At 46.3% G+C, this 18,826-nt stretch overlaps 2 protein-coding genes across 3 annotated transcripts in view; both read right to left on the minus strand.

Moving 5' to 3' along the window:
- LOC140380629 (glutamine synthetase-like) overlaps window positions 1-18,826 on the minus strand; it is a 170,483-nt gene that overhangs the window by 137,007 nt on the left and 14,650 nt on the right. The window lies entirely within an intron of this gene.
- Window positions 3,341-18,826, minus strand: part of chst1 (carbohydrate (keratan sulfate Gal-6) sulfotransferase 1) — an 87,824-nt gene continuing 72,338 nt past the window's right edge. Inside the window, exons 1-6 of one of the 2 annotated variants that reach the window (XM_072464489.1) lie at window positions 18,341-18,573; window positions 12,092-12,314; window positions 8,396-8,591; window positions 7,179-7,454; window positions 6,042-6,307; window positions 3,343-3,996 (exon numbers count right to left, since the gene is read on the minus strand). In XM_072464489.1, coding sequence (XP_072320590.1) covers window positions 3,645-3,996; window positions 6,042-6,307; window positions 7,179-7,454; window positions 8,396-8,591; window positions 12,092-12,261 — 1,260 coding nt within the window. In that variant the 5' untranslated portion in view covers window positions 12,262-12,314; window positions 18,341-18,573 and the 3' untranslated portion in view covers window positions 3,343-3,644. Of the gene's footprint in view, window positions 3,997-6,041; window positions 6,308-7,178; window positions 7,455-8,395; window positions 8,592-12,091; window positions 12,315-18,340; window positions 18,574-18,826 lie in introns of those variants that run through there. The other variant, XM_072464490.1, reaches the window with a different exon arrangement.

Genomic DNA, 18,826 nt, shown 5'->3' on the forward strand with positions numbered 1-18,826 from the left:
TTCCTCCACCACAGAAACACATCGGTTTGAATGAATCTGAATTTTTACTTTGATTTGAGGAGATTTGACTTTTATGTCTTTAATGAAGTTGACATTTCCACAGAAGCGTATTTCAGCCAAAAGAGCTCAGGTTTGTGTTGTGGCAAATCATAGAATGACAGTTGGTTTAACGGTAAACCAAACATACATAAGTGAGGAAAATAAGTATTTGAACACCCTGCGATTTGGCAAGTTCTCCGGCCAGAGTCCCTGCTGCAGAGTGTGCAAACCTGCTCAAGAACGACTGTAAACAAACCAAATATTAACATTGATTTTCTCAGGTGTTCAAATACGTATTTGCAACAATAACATACAAATAAATTATTTTAACATTATACAATGTGATTTTACGGATTTTTTTCTCACAGTGGAAATTCACCGACGGTGAAAATGTCAGACCTCCATCATTTCAAAGTGAGAGAACTTTCAAAACCGCAGGAAGTTCAAATACTTTCCTCACTGTACGTTCAAACGAGTGATTGTGTGTTTACCAGTGTCCCAGCAGTTCTAGCATGAGCAAAAACATGTACAAAAACAAGAAAAGAGCTGTGTATCTCTATGGACAATATTGTGTAAAGTAGTTATTGACATTAGATCCAAGCTCTTTAGAGCACATGCACATTCTCTTCATACTTTCAAAACAAATGACACAACCATGGGCAGCACAGATGATGTAGTTGGTCTAATTTAGCTCATATTTACCTATTTCTGTTTTGCCAAAGCAAACCTCCGGGCAGGAGAAGAGATGGTGTGAAAGAGGAGTGAAGGAGGCCATTTTAGTTTAAAAAGAAAATCTTCTTTGAACAGAAATGGAGGTTTAAGGTTCAATCTTTTGGCAGTGTACAGCAGCATTCTGAAGCCCTGGGGCGGGACCAGACCTGGCCATTCAGATGTTAATCAGGTACTCATCAGTGATGAGGAGCTGCAATACCTGAGTAAGCCCCGCAGTAGGATAAATATCTGAGTTCTCAGACTAAATCTACAGATTGAGAATGACTCTTGGATTAGAGTTGAAACATCTTGTTTTTCTAAAAAGTCCAAATGATTCAACCAAATCTTTTCCCACAGTGGATCATTCCTGCAGGTATGAGGGATTTTGCTCACTCTTCTGAGGGAAGTTTGGGGGAAGATACATAGAGATACGTAACAGTTTTCAGAGCTTTTGTCACACCCACGTTTTAGTCGACTAATCGATCGACATGTTAAGTACAGACAGGTGAGAAATCTAGATGTTGCGTTTTCATGCCAGAGTTTGCTGGATTCTATCCGATCTATGGGAATATTCCTGTTTCTCATAAGAATACTGAAGTCAGGATGCTATGTTCACATGGATACAAACAAAACCAGAAGACATTAAAAAAAACCTGATCGTCATGAGATACTCCAGCTCCAGTCAATGCATCAACCGCGGTATTCATTGTCAAACTGGTGGGATTGGTCCAGTAATGATTTTTAAAATGTGGTCGTTAGCATTTATGCACATTTTGGCTAATTGCTGCGTCTATATGAGCTACGATACACACTTGTGCACATGATGTTTTCTAACGTGGCGCTGGCTTTACTCTCGTGTGCTCAGGTAGTTTTTCAGTGTGTGATGTTCAGAGGCTGACACTAACGGTCCTTTAGAATGCAGACCTATACCATTTTAAAACATATCACTCCTGTAATTTTGTAAATACCCAATTCTCTTCAAACATGGCACCGCTCTGTTGCATGAACAGTAATACTCTTCCATGATTAAGAGGTTCGTTCACACTTTGTACATTCACCACATCCAAACTGTGACTAACCAAAACCTTTTTTCGGACAGAGAAATTTCCACTCAAAGAAAATTTAACTGAATGAATTAAAATATGTTTACAGCAGTCATAAAAATGAGTCAAAACTACTCAAAAGAAGTAACATTCTGAAGTCACACTCGTGTAGAGAAGTGTACCTTTAATTGTAAGTGCTACTGTCAAAATAAAGTTCTCCAAAGTCACAGAGTGTGAACACGTGAAGACATGCAGTCAATGGGCTTCATCCGACTGTTTTTACTTCAGGACAAAAAAGTGTTTCAGAAATTTAAAGCAGAACTCGGTAAGACTTAAAGTGTTTTTGTGCAATGTTAACAGCTCTGTATTCTACAAAACTGAGTTTGTTAAGCTTCGTGATGGTATAATGTTCCCTCATCAAAAACATGAGTCCTCTTCTTTTTTTGCCGTATACCAGTGGCGTGCGGTCAGGGCAATCAAGGCAATCAGTGATTGGCCAATAAAATCTAAAATTACCGTGTGTCACTATGTGTGAACTGTTCTAAAATATATCCAAATTTACCCATTTTCCCCTCAATTCTGCTGCTGTGGTTGAACTCACAGTATTTTTAGTGGCCTCTACAGGCCACAGGGGAGTACTGCACAGGAAGCATGGTTCTTATTTTGTGACCGTGTTAAGAAGCCCTAACTGAGCATGTGCAGCGGAGAAGAGAAGCCCTAACTGAGCATGTGCAGAGGAGAAGTGAAGCTCTAACTGAGCATGTGCAGAGGAGAAGAGAAGCCCTAACTGAGCATGTGCAGAGAAGTGAAGTTCTAACTGAGCATGTGCAGAGGAGAAGAGAAGCTCTAACTGAGCATGTGCAGAGGAGAAGAGAAGCCCTAACTGAGCATGTGCAGAGAAGTGAAGTTCTAACTGAGCATGTGCAGAGGAGAAGTGAAGCTCTAACTGAGCATGTGCAGAGGAGAAGTGAAGTTCTAACTGAGCATGTGCAGAGGAGAAGTGAAGCTCTAACTGAGCATGTGCAGAGGAGAAGAGAAACTCTAACTGAGCATGTGCAGAGGAGAAGTGAAGTTCTAACTGAGCATGTGCAGAGGAGAAGTGAAGCTCTAACTGAGCATGTGCAGAGGAGAAGTGAAGTTCTAACTGAGCATGTGCAGAGGAGAAGTGAAGCTCTAACTGAGCATGTGCAGAGGGGAAGTGAAGCAGCAGCAACGCTTGCTTGTCAGATTATTTAATCTTATCAGCTCAGTTTAGCTCAGTAGGAAAGGCCTTTGCCCTTTATGTGGGAGGCTGGGGTTCAAAGCCCCACTTTGTTTTTACTTTTGCCTTATCCACTAAATATTGAACACCCAAGTCTGCTTGCCCATCCATAAAAGTCACCACACGCTACTGCCATATACTAAAACTATAAACAATACCTAACAAGGGTTAGCTGGTAATGTTTGCGCGCATCTGAAATGAACATCAGAACGATCTCTACCTTTGACAAAGTCGTGAATGTGTGAAACTCTAAAGTGTGTGTGAACAGGATTCATCAAACAAACGTTTTGATGAGGGAACAATGTCATAAAAATGTTATTAAAAGCTCAATAAACTAAATGATTCATATGTACCATTTAAAGTGTCCAAAGGCGATTGAAAAAAGGCTGGATTAAAAGCAGTGACAGAGCTGTAAAATAACTTCTCTGATGGCACTGGGCAGAACCACTGTGAAGATTCAAAGCGAGTTACCGAGTTGTGCTTTGTGCTGGTCGTGCTCGCTCTGTCCTCGCGGATGTAGAGCGTGTTAAACTCAACACAGACAGAGGAACATAAGGCAACAATGCGTATCAAAAATAGTCCTCTTCGTTCTACAAAAACGGTACAAAAGTTTTCTCCTGGACCAGGGAAATGTTCATGTTCCTGAGCTCGTCGGCGGACTGGACCTCGCGGTATCCCAGCTGCCTCAGCGCTCTCTGACACGCGCCCTGGCTGTACTCCACCATGTCCAAGGGCAGCTTCAGACGCCAGCTCTCCGCGTTGGCCGCCGAGTCGCGCATCGTTCCGAACTTGTCCTTGGCCTGGGCGTCGTTGGTGGCTCTGGTGTTCACGCGGATCCACTCCTCCACGCTCGGAGTCATGGCCAGACCCACAAAGTCGTAGATCTCCTTGGTCTTCTGCAGAGGGCTTCTGGACAGGTCCTCGTAGCGCACCAGCATGTACCTAGAGGAAAGAGGGGTCATGACAGAGATTCTATGGGTCATTCTTGGTTTGGTCAATAATTGGTCCTGGGTAAATCCTGGTTCAGTCCTAGTTTACTTCAGATTCAGCCCCTTTTTTAGCCTGGTTTAGCTCCAATTTAGCTCCGGGTTTGTTCTGGGTTCAGCTCTGCTTTAGGTCTGGGTTAACTCAGGGTTAGCTCTGGTTTAGCTCTGGGTTAGCTCTGGGTTAGCTCTGTTTTTGTCCTGGTTTTGATCCTGGTTTGGTGGTTTAACCCCGGTTCAGTCCTGTTTTAGACTTGCACGTGGCTGGATTCGAGGGTTAGCGAGTTAACGTCGGCGTTAGCCCTGATTTTGCAGTGCTACAAAACTAAACAGACAGATCTCGATGGCAACAAGCCGTGAAATCAGAACCTGCTCCGGGTTAAATGCCACAATCAGGTGAGAAGACAACTCTTTGACCAATCAGAGACAAGAATACACCACGTTCCAAATGATTATGCTAATTGTGTTCAAGTGTAATAAAAGTCATTTGTATTTGTTTTCCAGTGAATCTCGTGGATGGTTGTCTGTCTCAGTAGTTTGCCACGTTCCATAATATTAAGCGGACCAACATTTTCAAGCACTATGGGACAGAAGAAGTGAAACAGTTGAATGCCTTTGACAAGGTATGAAAATCTTAGATATTAGCCGGATTATCGTACTATTAAGATATTTGTAGCTGATTCAGAGCACACACAGATTTGTGCAGATAAAGGCTCAATGTCACAACTTCAACCAGGCTTTAGTTTTTTTTTCATTGGTCAATCAGTGCCACAACAACTAATCAGAAAGCTTGGAGTGTTCAGCATCAGCCAGCCAATCAGCGAAGCGCAGGCCGCGCGCAGCTGTGTAACACAGAGGAAGGAGAGGGGAAGTTTTGGTTAAGCTCAACCTTATTTCATTTAGCGTAGTTGTGGTCAGTATATTTTATTTTCAAAATAATAAATTAAATTGTCTTGTTAAATAGCAGATTTTCTCTCTTCTTTTTATATTGCACATTTGTATTAGATAAACAATATTAGGCTATAATGAAAGCCTACATTGTGTTTCTATAGCCTAATTATGGTCAAACAAAAATAAAAGCTTTTTTAATACTGAAAATAAAAATAATACTAAAATATGCAATAATTTAGATCTATAGGTGGATCTTCGGGCTTTGTCGAATATAAAAGTAGCTCGTGAAAATGTGTGGGCACCCCTGGTTTAGTGTGTTTCCCTGGCTATCCAGCACCTGTTATTCTGATTCTGATCCTGCCTTCTCGTGTATTGACCTGCCCTTTTGGACTTTGGACCTTCTCTTTTGCCTGCTCCTACTGGATTTGTTTGCTAAGCGAGTTACTACCTCGTTTGATCTCTGCTTATAATTAAAACCCTATTTCTACACCTGAACTGTTTCCTGTGTCGTGCTATTGGGTTCTTGCCTGCCGTTTTGTGACACCTGACACACAATGAGGAAGTTTTCTGCCAGACAAATACATCAGATTAAGAGAGCAGTTGATAAAATCCAATTACAAAGCAGCTAACAGGTATTTGAAGCTGCTGGTGCCTCTTTAGTCCAGTGAACATCAAGGTGTAGAATCCTCCAGGGGCTTGCAGTTCAATTCAATTTATTTTTGTAACACCCAAAATCACAACAGCAGTTGTCTCGGAGGGTGAAGACAATTCTGCATAAACCTTCTATTCCACCAGTTGTGAACCCATTTCATAGTACGACTTCTGCAGAGACGCTCATGACTGAGTTAAAGAGAAATTGATCCAGGATAAGTTCAACAAGCTTCATAGTCCAGGCCTCTGGACTAGTCCTACTTTAGGCTGGCCCTGGTTTAATCCTGCTTAAGGACTAGTCTGGTCCAGCCCTGGTCCAGCCCTGGTCCATCCCTGGACCAGCCCTGGTCTAGCTCTGGTCCAGCCCTGGTCTAGCTCTGGTCCAGCCCTGGTCTAGCCCTGGTCCAGCCCTGGTCCAGCCCTGGTCCAGCCCTGGTCCAGTCCTGGTTCAGTGGTCAGTACCTTCCCCTGAGCCAGGCGGGGCGGCTCAGTGCGGTGGACACGGAGCTGTAGAAGTCGTCACAGATGGTGGTAAACTGCCGGGTCTCGAGGGTGTGCGGGCGTCGTCCTGTGGCCTGCCAGATGCCCCAGAGCCGGTATAGGTCCCGGAAGGTCTCGATCCTGGAGCTGAGGATCCCCCGAGGGTCTCGCACCAGCTGGATCACTTTAATGTTGAGGCGAGGGTCTGCCAGCAGGGGGCGCAGGTCTCCCACCACCGGCACCCGCACCTGCAACAAGAGGAAAAGAGTTAGAAATGTTCAGCTGCTTTTAGACAGTTATAAAGGAGATATTCAGTGCTTTACTCGAGGGAAACATTGAAATTGTTATTTATGTGCAGCACTCGGGCTGTGTTTTTACCTGATCTGTAAATAAGTCAATAGAAAATGTTCATCAGGTTCAGGTCTCATTAAAAATATAAAATATGCAGGTGTATGTAAAATATTGACATTAAATTCGTAATTTTAAGAAAATGTGAATAACAAAGTTGTAATACTATGAGAATAAAGCATTAAAAAGTTTAGTTTACCAAAAATAAAAGTTGATTTTTGAAAGATTTTGTGACCAACGTCAAAGTTCCTGGTCAAAGCGATCACAGAAGAATGGCACAGTGATCTTATACAATCACAATCACTGTCCTTTTGAATCTCCTCGTGTGCCCACATTATTAGGCAGACTCTTCAGCTGTTACGAATCAATCACAAACTGTTGAATCAGGTACACTGGTGCTTCACTTCACACAAAGGGTCCGTAGACCGCAGATTGATTAGCAGAAGGGTCAGTATTTTCTCTGCCGGTCTCCACCTCCCAACTGGACATTCATCGACTCCATCTGTGATGTGCAGACACCTACTGCTCCACACGGGGAACTCGTGCTTGATCAAGCACCATTTCACGTCATTGAGTTCACATTGTCTCAAAAATGCACCGACGTTTTAGTACAGCAGAAATATGATTTGATAAGGAACATTTCCAGTCGAAAAACCTTGGGTTTTGAAATGAAATTTCTATTGAATAATTTAAGACAAACTCAGGCAGCTCTTGTGCAGCTTCAGCAAAGATTGGTCTTGATTTCCTTGGACAGAACTTGACTGAACTCACCGTCTTCAGGGCCACGTGGGGCTTCTTGCGGCAGACCTGAGCCGCCAGCGTCAGGTTGAGCGGGTGACACTTCTTCTTGCATTGCCACTCCTCCCACGTGTCGCCGGGTTTGAAGGCCTGGCACACGGGCTGCTGGCACAGGGTGCGGCTGGCGCTGTGGCGGAACAAGTTGTCCAGCATGTGGTTGGTCGGGGCGGGACGGATGTAGCTCTCTAGGGCGTAAAGGTCGCACTGGAACAGGCTCCACAAGAGGTCACGACTGGCCCCCAGCATCACCTGAAGAGAGGAGAGAAAGTCAGAGCATGAGAAGGATCATCAAAGTTTAGGGTTGGTACAGTCAGACCTGCAAGTGTCACATGATGTTACTCTTCTGCTCTTCAGCTGATTTAAATAGAAAAGCTAAATGGGACAATGGTGACACTGCGATCCGCCAGGAGGATCTCAGAGAGCACGACGGGCCATGAACAAACACATCATCAGCTCTCCAATCAAACACATCCAATTACAACATGCCAAGGACAGAATAGATCAAGAACATAAAGATCATCAAATGATGTTTACGAGTGAAAAGTAGAACACCAACAGCTCAAGAACCACTTCTGTGTCTGGGTCATAGAGAAAAACAAGTGCCACTGTGGGATCATCGACTGTAAAATCATGATGATGGGTTGAACTCTCTGTCTCTGTCGTTCTACTTCTCCAAGAAGGAAGACGTCACAGTAACATGTGACACTTCTGACGAGGACGGCAGAAACCTGTCCAGCAACGACACTGAAACAAAGTCTGATAATGAACTGAACTGATCACAAAGGGCCAGGCATGGCAGGTGCATCTTACCTGTCTGTCCTGGGGCAGGCATGGCAGGTGCATCTTACCTGTCTGTCCTGGGGCAGGCATGGCAGGTGCATCTTACCTGTCTGTCCTGGGGCAGGCATGGCAGGTGCATCTTACCTGTCTGTCCAGGGGCAGGCATGGCAGGTGCATCTTACCTGTCTGTCCTGGGGCAGGCATGGCAGGTGCATCTTACCTGTCTGTCCAGGGGCAGGCATGGCAGGTGCATCTTACCTGTCTGTCCTGGGGCAGGCATGGCAGGTGCATCTTACCTGTCTGTCCTGGGGCAGGCATGGCAGGTGCATCTTACCTGTCTGTCCAGGGGCAGGCATGGCAGGTGCATCTTACTTGTCTGTCCTAGAGCAGGCATGGCAGGTGCATCTTACCTGTCTGTCAGATGGCAGGTGGATGCGTGGGATGATGGAGGCCTGGACGTGGTAGAGCGGCTCAAACAGGTAGAAGATGTCAGGGTGCTGGTTCAAGAGCTGCCCAATGAAGGTGGAGCCACAGCGAGTGGTGGTCAGGAGCAGCACCTGCGTCCTGCGTGTGGAGTTTGGCAGGTGCCCCTCATCACAGCCGTCTCTGCCCAAGAAAAGACATATTCTGTGACATTTACATTGTACTAAGAATACTGAGTGACTCAAGGAGGCTTTATCTCTAGATGGCATGTCCACTTTTATCACAGACTGGAGAATATGAACAGGTAAAGCTGCACATGGAGCCTGGCATATGTGCTGTTCACTCCACCACCGAGATGGAGCCCGGCATATGTGCTGTTCACTCCACCACCGAGATGGAGCCCGGCATATGTGCTGTTCACTCCACCACCGAGATGGAGCCCGGCATATGTGCTGTTCACTCCACCACCGAGATGGAGCCCGGCATATGTGCTGTTCACTCCACCACCGAGATGGAGCCCGGCATATGTGCTGTTCACTCCACCACCGAGAGTCGCTTCCACAGAAAGGCTCCTCTTTATGTTTTACATTAAGCTTAAGGTTTTTGGGCAGGTGAGAGAAGGTGTTAGAGTCGGGGCGTGGTGGACTGGAAGGTGTTAGGGGCGTGGTGGACTGGGAGGTGTTAGGGGCGTGGTGGACTGGGAGGTGTTAGGGGCGTGGTGGACTGGGAGGTGTTAGGGGCGTGGTGGACTGGGAGGTGTTAGGGGCGTGGTGGACTGGGAGGTGTTAGGGGCGTGGTGGACTGGGAGGTGTTAGGGGCGTGGTGGACTGGGAGGTGTTAGGGGCGTGGTGGACTGGGAGGTGTTAGGGGCGTGGTGGACTGGGAGGTGTTAGGGGCGTGGTGGACTGGGTTCTTAAGTTCATTTGTTGTGCTCGACCAGAGCGTCTAAAATCGTTCAGAATCTATCGATGGCAAAATCCATACGATCGATCCAATGGCATCTGATAAGTGCTCGTGGCTTCCTCTAACGTTAACGACGTATTGAGCCCCATCAAACGATCAAAAATAGACATTTTTATAAGAGACTCATTTAAATAACATTGAACATCAAAAACTAACCAAACTTTGTTATAAAACAAATTGTATTATTCATCATACAGAGGCAAACATAAGAGAGAGTTTGAATCTGTAAAACAGAAATACTTATTTCAAACTGAAAAGCTTTGAACAGAGTTTTGAATGCAAAGACAAAAAGGACAGATATGTACTGACTAAAGGAAGGATTCACTCTGCTTCTATAGCATCTATACCTCACCTTCTGTTCAGATATTATGGACCTGATTGTGAACCACTCTGAGGGAACCCTCATCCGTGGTGGCGATTGGACTCTTCCACATCCAACCTACATTGGACGTGTCAAATTTGAAAGGAACTGGAAGAACAATAAATAAGAAGATCTGTAAATAAATGAAGAATATAGACATCTGACTGACATCTGCAGGGAAATGAACCCTAGGGGGATGTTCTTATCCACATGCAATCTATTCCAGAATAGAGTATTTCTTTATCTTCAATAAAGACAAATTAGGATCGAGTGATATAAAGCTCTAAGACATACCTCAGAGCGGTATAAAGCGCTAAAGACACACCTCAGAGTGGTATAAAGCTCTAAAGACACACCTCAGAGTGTTATAAAGCGCTAAAGACACACCTCAGAGTGGTATAAAGCTCTAAAGACACACCTCAGAGTGTTATAAAGCTCTAAAGACACACCTCAGAGTGTATAAAGCTCTAAAGACACACCTCAGAGTGTATAAAGCTCTAAAGACACACCTCAGAGTGGTATAAAGCTCTAAAGACACACCTCAGAGTGTATAAAGCTCTAAAGACACACCTCAGAGTGTTATAAAGCTCTAAAGACACACCTCAGAGTGTATAAAGCTCTAAAGACACACCTCAGAGTGTATAAAGCTCTAAAGACACACCTCAGAGTGTATAAAGCTCTAAAGACACACCTCAGAGTGTTATAAAGCTCTAAAGACACACCTCAGAGTGTATAAAGCTCTAAAGACACACCTCAGAGTGTTATAAAGCTCTAAAGACACACCTCAGAGTGTATAAAGCTCTAAAGACACACCTCAGAGTGGTATAAAGCTCTAAAGACACACCTCAGAGTGTATAAAGCTCTAAAGACACACCTCAGAGTGTTATAAAGCTCTAAAGACACACCTCAGAGTGTATAAAGCTCTAAAGACACACCTCAGAGTGTATAAAGCTCTAAAGACACACCTCAGAGTGTATAAAGCTCTAAAGACACACCTCAGAGTGTATAAAGCTCTAAAGACACACCTCAGAGTGGTATAAAGCTCTAAAGACACACCTCAGAGTGTATAAAGCTCTAAAGACACACCTCAGAGCGGTATAAAGCTCTAAAGACACACCTCAGAGTGGTATAAAGCTCTAAAGACACACCTCAGAGTGGTATAAAGCTCTAAAGACACACCTCAGAGTGTATAAAGCTCTAAAGACACACCTCAGAGTGTATAAAGCTCTAAAGACACACCTCAGATTGGTATAAAGCTCTAAAGACACACCTCAGAGTGGTATAAAGCTCTAAAGACACACCTCAGAGTGTTATAAAGCTCTAAAGACACACCTCAGAGCGGTATAAAGCTCTAAAGACACACCTCAGAGTGGTATAAAGCTCTAAAGACACACCTCAGAGCGGTATAAAGCTCTAAAGACACACCTCAGAGTGTTATAAAGCTCTAAAGACACACCTCAGAGCGGTATAAAGCTCTAAAGACACACCTCAGAGTGGTATAAAGCTCTAAAGACACACCTCAGAGTGGTATAAAGCGCTAAAGACACACCTCAGAGTGTTATAAAGCTCTAAAGACACACCTCAGAGTGTATAAAGCTCTAAAGACACACCTCAGAGTGGTATAAAGCTCTAAAGACACACCTCAGAGTGTATAAAGCTCTAAAGACACACCTCAGAGTGGTATAAAGCGCTAAAGACACACCTCAGAGTGTTATAAAGCTCTAAAGACACACCTCAGAGTGTTATAAAGCTCTAAAGACACACTTACTATTTTACTTTTATAAACTTTTAACTTGCACGTAATAAAACTCCTCCCCTCCTAGTGTGAAAGAGGCCATAATGTCCCTGAGACCAAAAGACCATAGAGACTATTTCTATTCTGAATGTGAAATATCGTTTATACACCTCAATTTCAACTTAATCCACAAAGATCAGACAGGATTCATGACAAACGACAAACACAAGACGACATAAGACGTACACGTATCTTTACACACAATGAGCATAAAGTGCTAAACAAATTTCAAATAGACAATTTAATTATAAGAAATATTGGGGCTCTTTACGATGGTCCAACTTCAAGAATTAAAATCAATGGTCATCTGACAGATCCACTGACTCTGGAAAGGGGAGTTAGACAGGGCTGTGCCTGGTCTCCGCCCCTGTGGGACAAAGTGCCTATCACGTGGGAACAGAGGGAAACATGGGCAGGGTCAATAAAGGAAAATAGAAAAGAAAAAAAAGAAAAGTGAAAATTACAAGCCTTCAATGTATTTTCTTTGTGGCACGTCTACAAAATATAAATGACCAATGTCCACAAAAGTAGATCCCAACACTAATAGTCTATAAAGAGTCTCACCTCAGGTCCTCGCGCTCAAAGGCGGGGTCAGTGGAGAAGGGGGTGGAGCTGCTGTTGGAGTGGGCGGGGCACAGCAGGTAAGAGGTGGAGGTCAAAGATCGTATGGCCGTGTACTGGATGGCCACCGACGCCAACGCCAAGAGCACTACGGACTTCCACGAACACTGCATGACTTCAGAGCAGCAGCTGCTCCTCAAGGGACGGGCTTCACACCAGGCCTCTTCTGTGGACAGAACAGAACGTTTAATCCTAGTTTAGACCTGGTTTTGTCCTGGTTTTGTCCTGGTTTTGTCCTGGTTTAATCCTAGTTTGGACTTGATTTAGACAATGGACAAACTGGGCCTTTTTGCCATTATGTGTTAATCCTGTTTTCCTTTGGATGCTAAGTCATTACCTGCTCATTTTATTTTTTACCAATCCTGAGTCCTCTATCTGGGAGCTTGAGGGTTCTTCAGCATCTTTGTTGTTCCTGCACTTTTCTGGACCGAGATGTCTGATGTTTTTCCTGGGATCTGCTCAAGCCGTTCCAGTTTGGGGGTCATTCCTCCAGTTTGGGGGTCATTCCTCCAGTTTGGGGGTCATTCCTCCAGTTTGGGGGTCATTCCTCCAGTTTGGGGGTCATTCCTCCAGTTTGGGGGTCACTGCCTCAAGTGCTCCGGTCACTACGGGCACCACCGAAACCTTCACGCTCCAGACCTTCTCCAGCTCCTCTCTGAGGCCTTGGGATTTCTCTAGTTTCTCATGTTCCTTTTTCCGGATGTTTCCATCCCATGAACTGCAATGTCCACCACCAGGGCTTTCCTCTGACCCTTGAGACCACCACGGCTTTCTTCTGACCCTTGAGACCACCAGGGCTTTCCTCTGACCCTTGAGACCACCACGGCTTTCCTCTGACCCTTGAGACCACCACGGCTTTCCTCTGACCCTTGAGACCACCACTATGTCCGGTTGGTTCAATTACCATTCTGTCTGTCCGTATCTGGAAGTCCCAGAGGACCTTGGCTCGGTCGTTCTTCACCACCTTTGGAGGTGTTTCCACTTTGTCCTTTGGGTCTCCAGCCTGTACTTTGCACAGATGTTTCTGTTCACTATGTCAGCCACATGGTGGCGCTCCATGTCTGCTGTCCCTGCAGCATCTGCACCTGCAGTTATGTGTGAGATGGTCTCAGGGCCCTTTGCATGCATTCTCTGTGTGGTTATGTTGTACATATTTTCTTTGCATAGATCAATTTGTTTTATGTATGTTTTTGTTGCTGTATGTTTAAATGAATAAACAGAGAAAACAGGAAAAATGAAAGAGAAGTGTTGTTCCTCAAAGAGAAGAGTCAGCAAAAATAGAAAAGGAGGAGAGAAAGGAGAGAGAAGAATAGTAGAGTAGGGAGGGAGTGAAGGGAGGAAGAGAGACGGGAAGAGGAAGAGAAGGAGGAGAGGAAGAGGAGGAGGGGAGAAGAGGAAGGGAAGGAGGAGAGGAAGAGGAGGAGGGGAGAAGAGGAAGGGAAGGAGGAGAGGAAGAGAGAGGGGAAGAGGAAGAGGAGAGAAAGAGGAGGGGAGAAGAGGAAGAGAAGGAGGAGAGGAAGAGAGAGGGGAAGAGGAAGAGAAGGAGGAGAGGAAGAGGAGGAGGAGAGAAAGAGGAGGAGGAGAGGAAGAGGAGGAGGAGAGAAAGAGGAGGAGGTGAGAAGAGGAAGAGAAGGAGGAGAGGAAGAGAAGGAGGAGAGGAAGAGACAGGGGAAGAGGAAGAGAAGGAGAGGAAGAGGAGGAGGTGAGGAAGAGAAGGGGAGAAGAGGAAGTGAAGGAGGGGAAGAGAGAGAGAGAGATTCATTTGATTCTTCTGTGTACATGTTCAGGGTCTGATGAACCTGTCTACGTTTCTACATCTGTCACTCATAAATATTACAAATATAATTGTGCTGAAAATCCATGAGTCATTAATAACACATGGTTCACAGACAACTTTGACCAGGAGGGGGCAGTATTCAGCTCACTTTACCTTTTAATACTATTGTCTTCTTCAAACACTGTTTCTAAACCAGGACTAAACCAGGACTAAACCAGGTCTAAACATGGTCTAAACCAGGTCTAAACCAGGACTAAACCAGGTCTAAACCAGGTCTAAACCAGGTCTAAACCAGGTCTAAACCAGGTCTAAACCAGGACTAAACCAGGTCTAAACCAGGTCTAAACCAGGACTAAACCAGGTCTAAACCAGGTCTAAACCAGGACTAAACCAGGTCTAAACCAGGTCTAAACCAGGTCTAAACCAGGACTAAACCAGGTCTAAACCAGGTCTAAACCAGGACTAAACCAGGTCTAAACCAGGACTAAACCAGGACTAAACATGGTCTAAACCAGGACTAAACATGGTCTAAACCAGGTCTAAACCAGGTCTAAACCAGGAATAAACCAGGACTAAACCAGGTCTAAACATGGGCTAAACCAGGTCTAAACCAGGTCTAAACCAGGTCTAAACCAGGTCTAAACATGGTCTAAACCAGGTCTAAACTAGGACTAAACCAGGACTAAACCAGGTCTAAACCAGGTCTAAACCAGGACTAAACCAGGACTAAACCAGGTCTAAACTAGGACTAAACCAGGACTAAACCAGGACTAAACCAGGACTAAACCAGGATTAAACCAGGACTAAACCAGGACTAAACCAGGACTAAGTCAGGACTAAACCAGGACTAAACCAGGTCTAAACTAGGACTAAACCAGGACTAAACCAGGTCTAAACCAGGTCTAAACTAGGACTAAACCAGGACTAAACCAGGTCTAAACCAGGTCTAAACTAGGACTAAACCAGGACTAAGCCTAGTTTAGACAGCCTGAGAGCGGCTGAAGGTCGCGTGGAGGGCAGAGATGCTGAAGCTAATCGCTGTGGAATGTTTCATATCAGAGGTTTAGACCGGGCCAAAGTCTAAGACCGGGCCAAAGTCTGGATATTAGTTTTTGTCCCAAATAATCCTCATTTAGTCCAGGTTTAGTCCAGGGCTCCTCAAATCTCACAGAAAGATTCAACTCGAAAAGTCAAAAGTCTAAAATCGAATAAACCAGGACAAAATCAGGACTGAATGGCATTAAAAAGTTAGATTTAGAGAGAAAACAAGGACAAATAAATGAAGACTTTCTGGGTGTTTGTCGTGCGACTGATGAAAACTAAAAGTAATGATTGCAGTTATTATGGCTGAGCTCACATTTGTGTCTCGTGCTCACTTGACGGACTCAATACTGGAGACGTGCAGAGTATCAGAGTAAAAGTACCGCATTTAAAAAAAAAAAAAAAAAATGTCCATCAAATTACCTTCACTTTACTCTGTAATACTTTACACTTTGTGATTTTACTTGAACAATAGTCTTATATTGCACCATACCTAGCACCAAAGTACATCTTGGGCATGTTAGTGCCATATGAACCATCTCGGACTCTGAGGACCTCAGGGACCGGCCTCCTGCTGGTGCCAGAGTCAGGACTAAACATGGACCGGCCTCCTGCTGGTGCCAGAGTCAGGACTAAACATGGAGCGGCCTCCTGCTGGTGCCAGAGTCAGGACTAAACATGGACCGGCCTCCTGCTGGTGCCAGAGTCAGGACTAAACATGGACCGGCCTCCTGCTGGTGCCAGAGTCAGGACTAAACATGGACCGGCCTCCTGCTGGTGCCAGAGTCAGGACTAAACATGGACCGGCCTCCTGCTGGTGCCAGAGTCAGGACTAAACATGGACCGGCCTCCTGCTGGTGCCAGAGTCAGGACTAAACATGGACCGGCCTCCTGCTGGTGCCAGAGTCAGGACTAAACATGGACCGGCCTCCTGCTGGTGCCAGAGTCAGGACTAAACATGGACCAGCCTCCTGCTGGTGCCAGAGTCAGGACTAAACATGGAGCGGCCTCCTGCTGGTGCCAGAGTCAGGACTAAACATGGACCGGCCTCCTGCTGGTGCCAGAGTCAGGACTAAACATGGACCGGCCTCCTGCTGGTGCCAGAGTCAGGACTAAACATGGACCGGCCTCCTGCTGGTGCCAGAGTCAGGACTAAACATGGACCGGCCTCCTGCTGGTGCCAGAGTCAGGACTAAACATGGACCGGCCTCCTGCTGGTGCCAGAGTCAGGACTAAACATGGACCGGCCTCCTGCTGGTGCTCTGAGTCAGGACTAAACATGGACCGGCCTCCTGCTGGTGCTCTGAGTCAGGACTAAACATGGACCGGCCTCCTGCTGGTGCCAGAGTCAGGACTAAACATGGACCGGCCTCCTGCTGGTGCCAGAGTCAGGACTAAACATGGACCGGCCTCCTGCTGGTGCTCTGAGTCAGGACTAAACATGGACCGGCCTCCTGCTGGTGCTCTGAGTCAGGACTAAACATGGATCTATGTTTCAGTTTTATGCAGCTAAAATCTGGAACATTCTTCCTGAAGATGTGAGACAGGTTCTACTCTAACAATGTAATTTCTTTGTGATTTGAATGCATTTTTCCTGCTGTGTGAAGCACTTTGAATTGCCTTGTGTATAAATGTGCTCTACAAATAAACTTGCCTATATGTGGCTGATTATTTTAAAGAGAAATTATGATAAACTTGTTACAAAAGCGCAACAACCAATTATTATTCAATCAACACGTCAAATCCTCCACGAGACAAATATAATAATGCACCTGAGCCCAAACCCACGGACGCACGGCACCGACGCGTTTTGGATGAACACAAACGCGGCCATCATCGCGGAGAAGCGCGCGGCCCGGACCTGGTCCAAACACCACGCGCGCGGGAGAACGTGAGTGCCTGGTCCTGGTCCTGGTCCTGGTCCTGGTCCTGGTCTGGTCCTGGTCTGGTCCTGGTCCTGGTCCTGGTCCTGGTCTGGTCCTGGTCTGGTCCTGGTCCTGGTCCTGGTCCTGGTCTGGTCCTGGTCCTGGTCTGGTCCTGGTCCTGGTCCTGGTTTAGACCTGGTTTAGACCCGGTTTAGACCTGGTTTAGTCCTGGTTTAGACCTGGTTTAGACCTGGTTTAGACCTGGTTTAGACCTGGTTTAGTCCTGGTTTAGACCTGGTTTAGACCTGGTTTAGACTTGCATTTGTCCTTGTCCTTGTTTAGACCTGGTTTAGTCCTGGTTTAGACCTGGTTTAGACCTGGTTTAGACCTGGTTTAGTCCTGGTTTAGACCTGGTTTAGTCCTGGTTTAGACCTGGTTTAGTCCTGGTTTAGTCCTGGTTTAGTCCTGGTTTAGACCTGGTTTAGTCCTGGTTTAGACCTGGTTTAGACCTGGTTTGGACCTGGTTTAGTCCTGGTTTAGTCCTGGTTTAGTCCTGGTTTAGACCTGGTTTAGACCTGGTTTAGTCCTGGTTATGACCTGGTTTAGACCTGGTTTAGTCCTGGTTTAGTCCTGGTTTAGACCTGGTTTAGTCCTGGTTTAGACCTGGTTTAGTCCTGGTTTAGTCCTGGTTTAGACCTGGTTTAGACCTGGTTTAGACCTGGTTTAGTCCTGGTTATGACCTGGTTTAGACCTGGTTTAGTCCTGGTTTAGTCCTGGTTTAGACCTGGTTTAGACCTGGTTTAGACCTGGTTTAGACCTGGTTTAGACCTGGTTTAGTCCTGGTTTAGTCCTGGTTTAGTCCTGGTTTAGACCTGGTTTAGACCTGGTTTAGACCTGGTTTAGTCCTGGTTTAGTCCTGGTTTAGTCCTGGTTTAGACCTGGTTTAGACCTGGTTTAGACTTGCATTTGTCCTTGTCCTGGTTTAGACCTGGTTTAGTCCTGGTTTAGACCTGGTTTAGACCTGGTTTAGACCTGGTTTAGACCTGGTTTAGTCCTGGTTTAGACCTGGTTTAGACCTGGTTTAGACCTGGTTTAGACTTGCATTTGTCCTTGTCCTGGTTTAGACCTGGTTTAGTCCTGGTTTAGACCTGGTTTAGACCTGGTTTAGACCTGGTTTAGACCTGGTTTAGTCCTGGTTTAGACCTGGTTTAGACCTGGTTTAGACCTGGTTTAGACCTGGTTTAGACTTGCATTTGTCCTTGTCCTGGTTTAGCTCCGCTTGACTCAGTGTTTAGTCCTGGTCTTGATCCTAGTTTTGATTTCGTTTGGTCCTGATGAATAGTCCCGGTTCATTCCCGGTTCACTGCAGCTTTCATCCACATTTGCAGTGATTTTCCGTGATGCGTCGCCGCGTCCAGCCTCGTCTCCCGACCCTCCGCGGCCCGCTCCCCCGCTCTGCTGAGCCCTGCACCGGGGGAGAAACGCCGCAGTCCGCCGCTCCGCACGTACCTTTCCACCGACGCGCTCCATCTTGGTCCCCCAGACGCCGCTACGGTCGCGATCCAGGCTCCGTGTCCGTCATCTCCGGTGCGCTCGGGCGGTTGGCATGGCACGGACGCGCGGAGGGCAGCAGCCAGCGGGCGGTGAGAGGGTCGTGGGGCCGAGCAGGAGCGCGCGGTGTCGGGGCTGCTTCTCCGCGCAGGCTCCGCGCTCTTCTCTCTGTGGATGATGCGGGAAAAGCGCCGGACTCGAGCTTTAATAACGCAACCCGGAGTCTCCCCTCCCCCCCGCCCCTCCGCATCCCACCGCGGGTACCAGCACACGTGCACGCGCGCAAACGGACACGCGCAGCATCCAACGCGGGAACAGCGCGTGCGCGTCACATCGGCCTCTGGAGGAGGAGGAGGAGGAGGAGAGAGGAAGAGGAGAGGAGGAGAGAGGAGAGAAGAGAGGATAAGAAGGGGAGGAGGGGAGAGAGGAAGAGGAGAGGGGGAG

Source organism: Eucyclogobius newberryi, unplaced genomic scaffold, assembly GCF_026437365.1.
Source record: "Eucyclogobius newberryi isolate DKJ021-1_F unplaced genomic scaffold, fEucNew1.0.hap1 SCAF_5, whole genome shotgun sequence".
In the NCBI taxonomy this organism is placed as follows: Eukaryota; Metazoa; Chordata; class Actinopteri; order Gobiiformes; family Gobiidae; genus Eucyclogobius; species Eucyclogobius newberryi.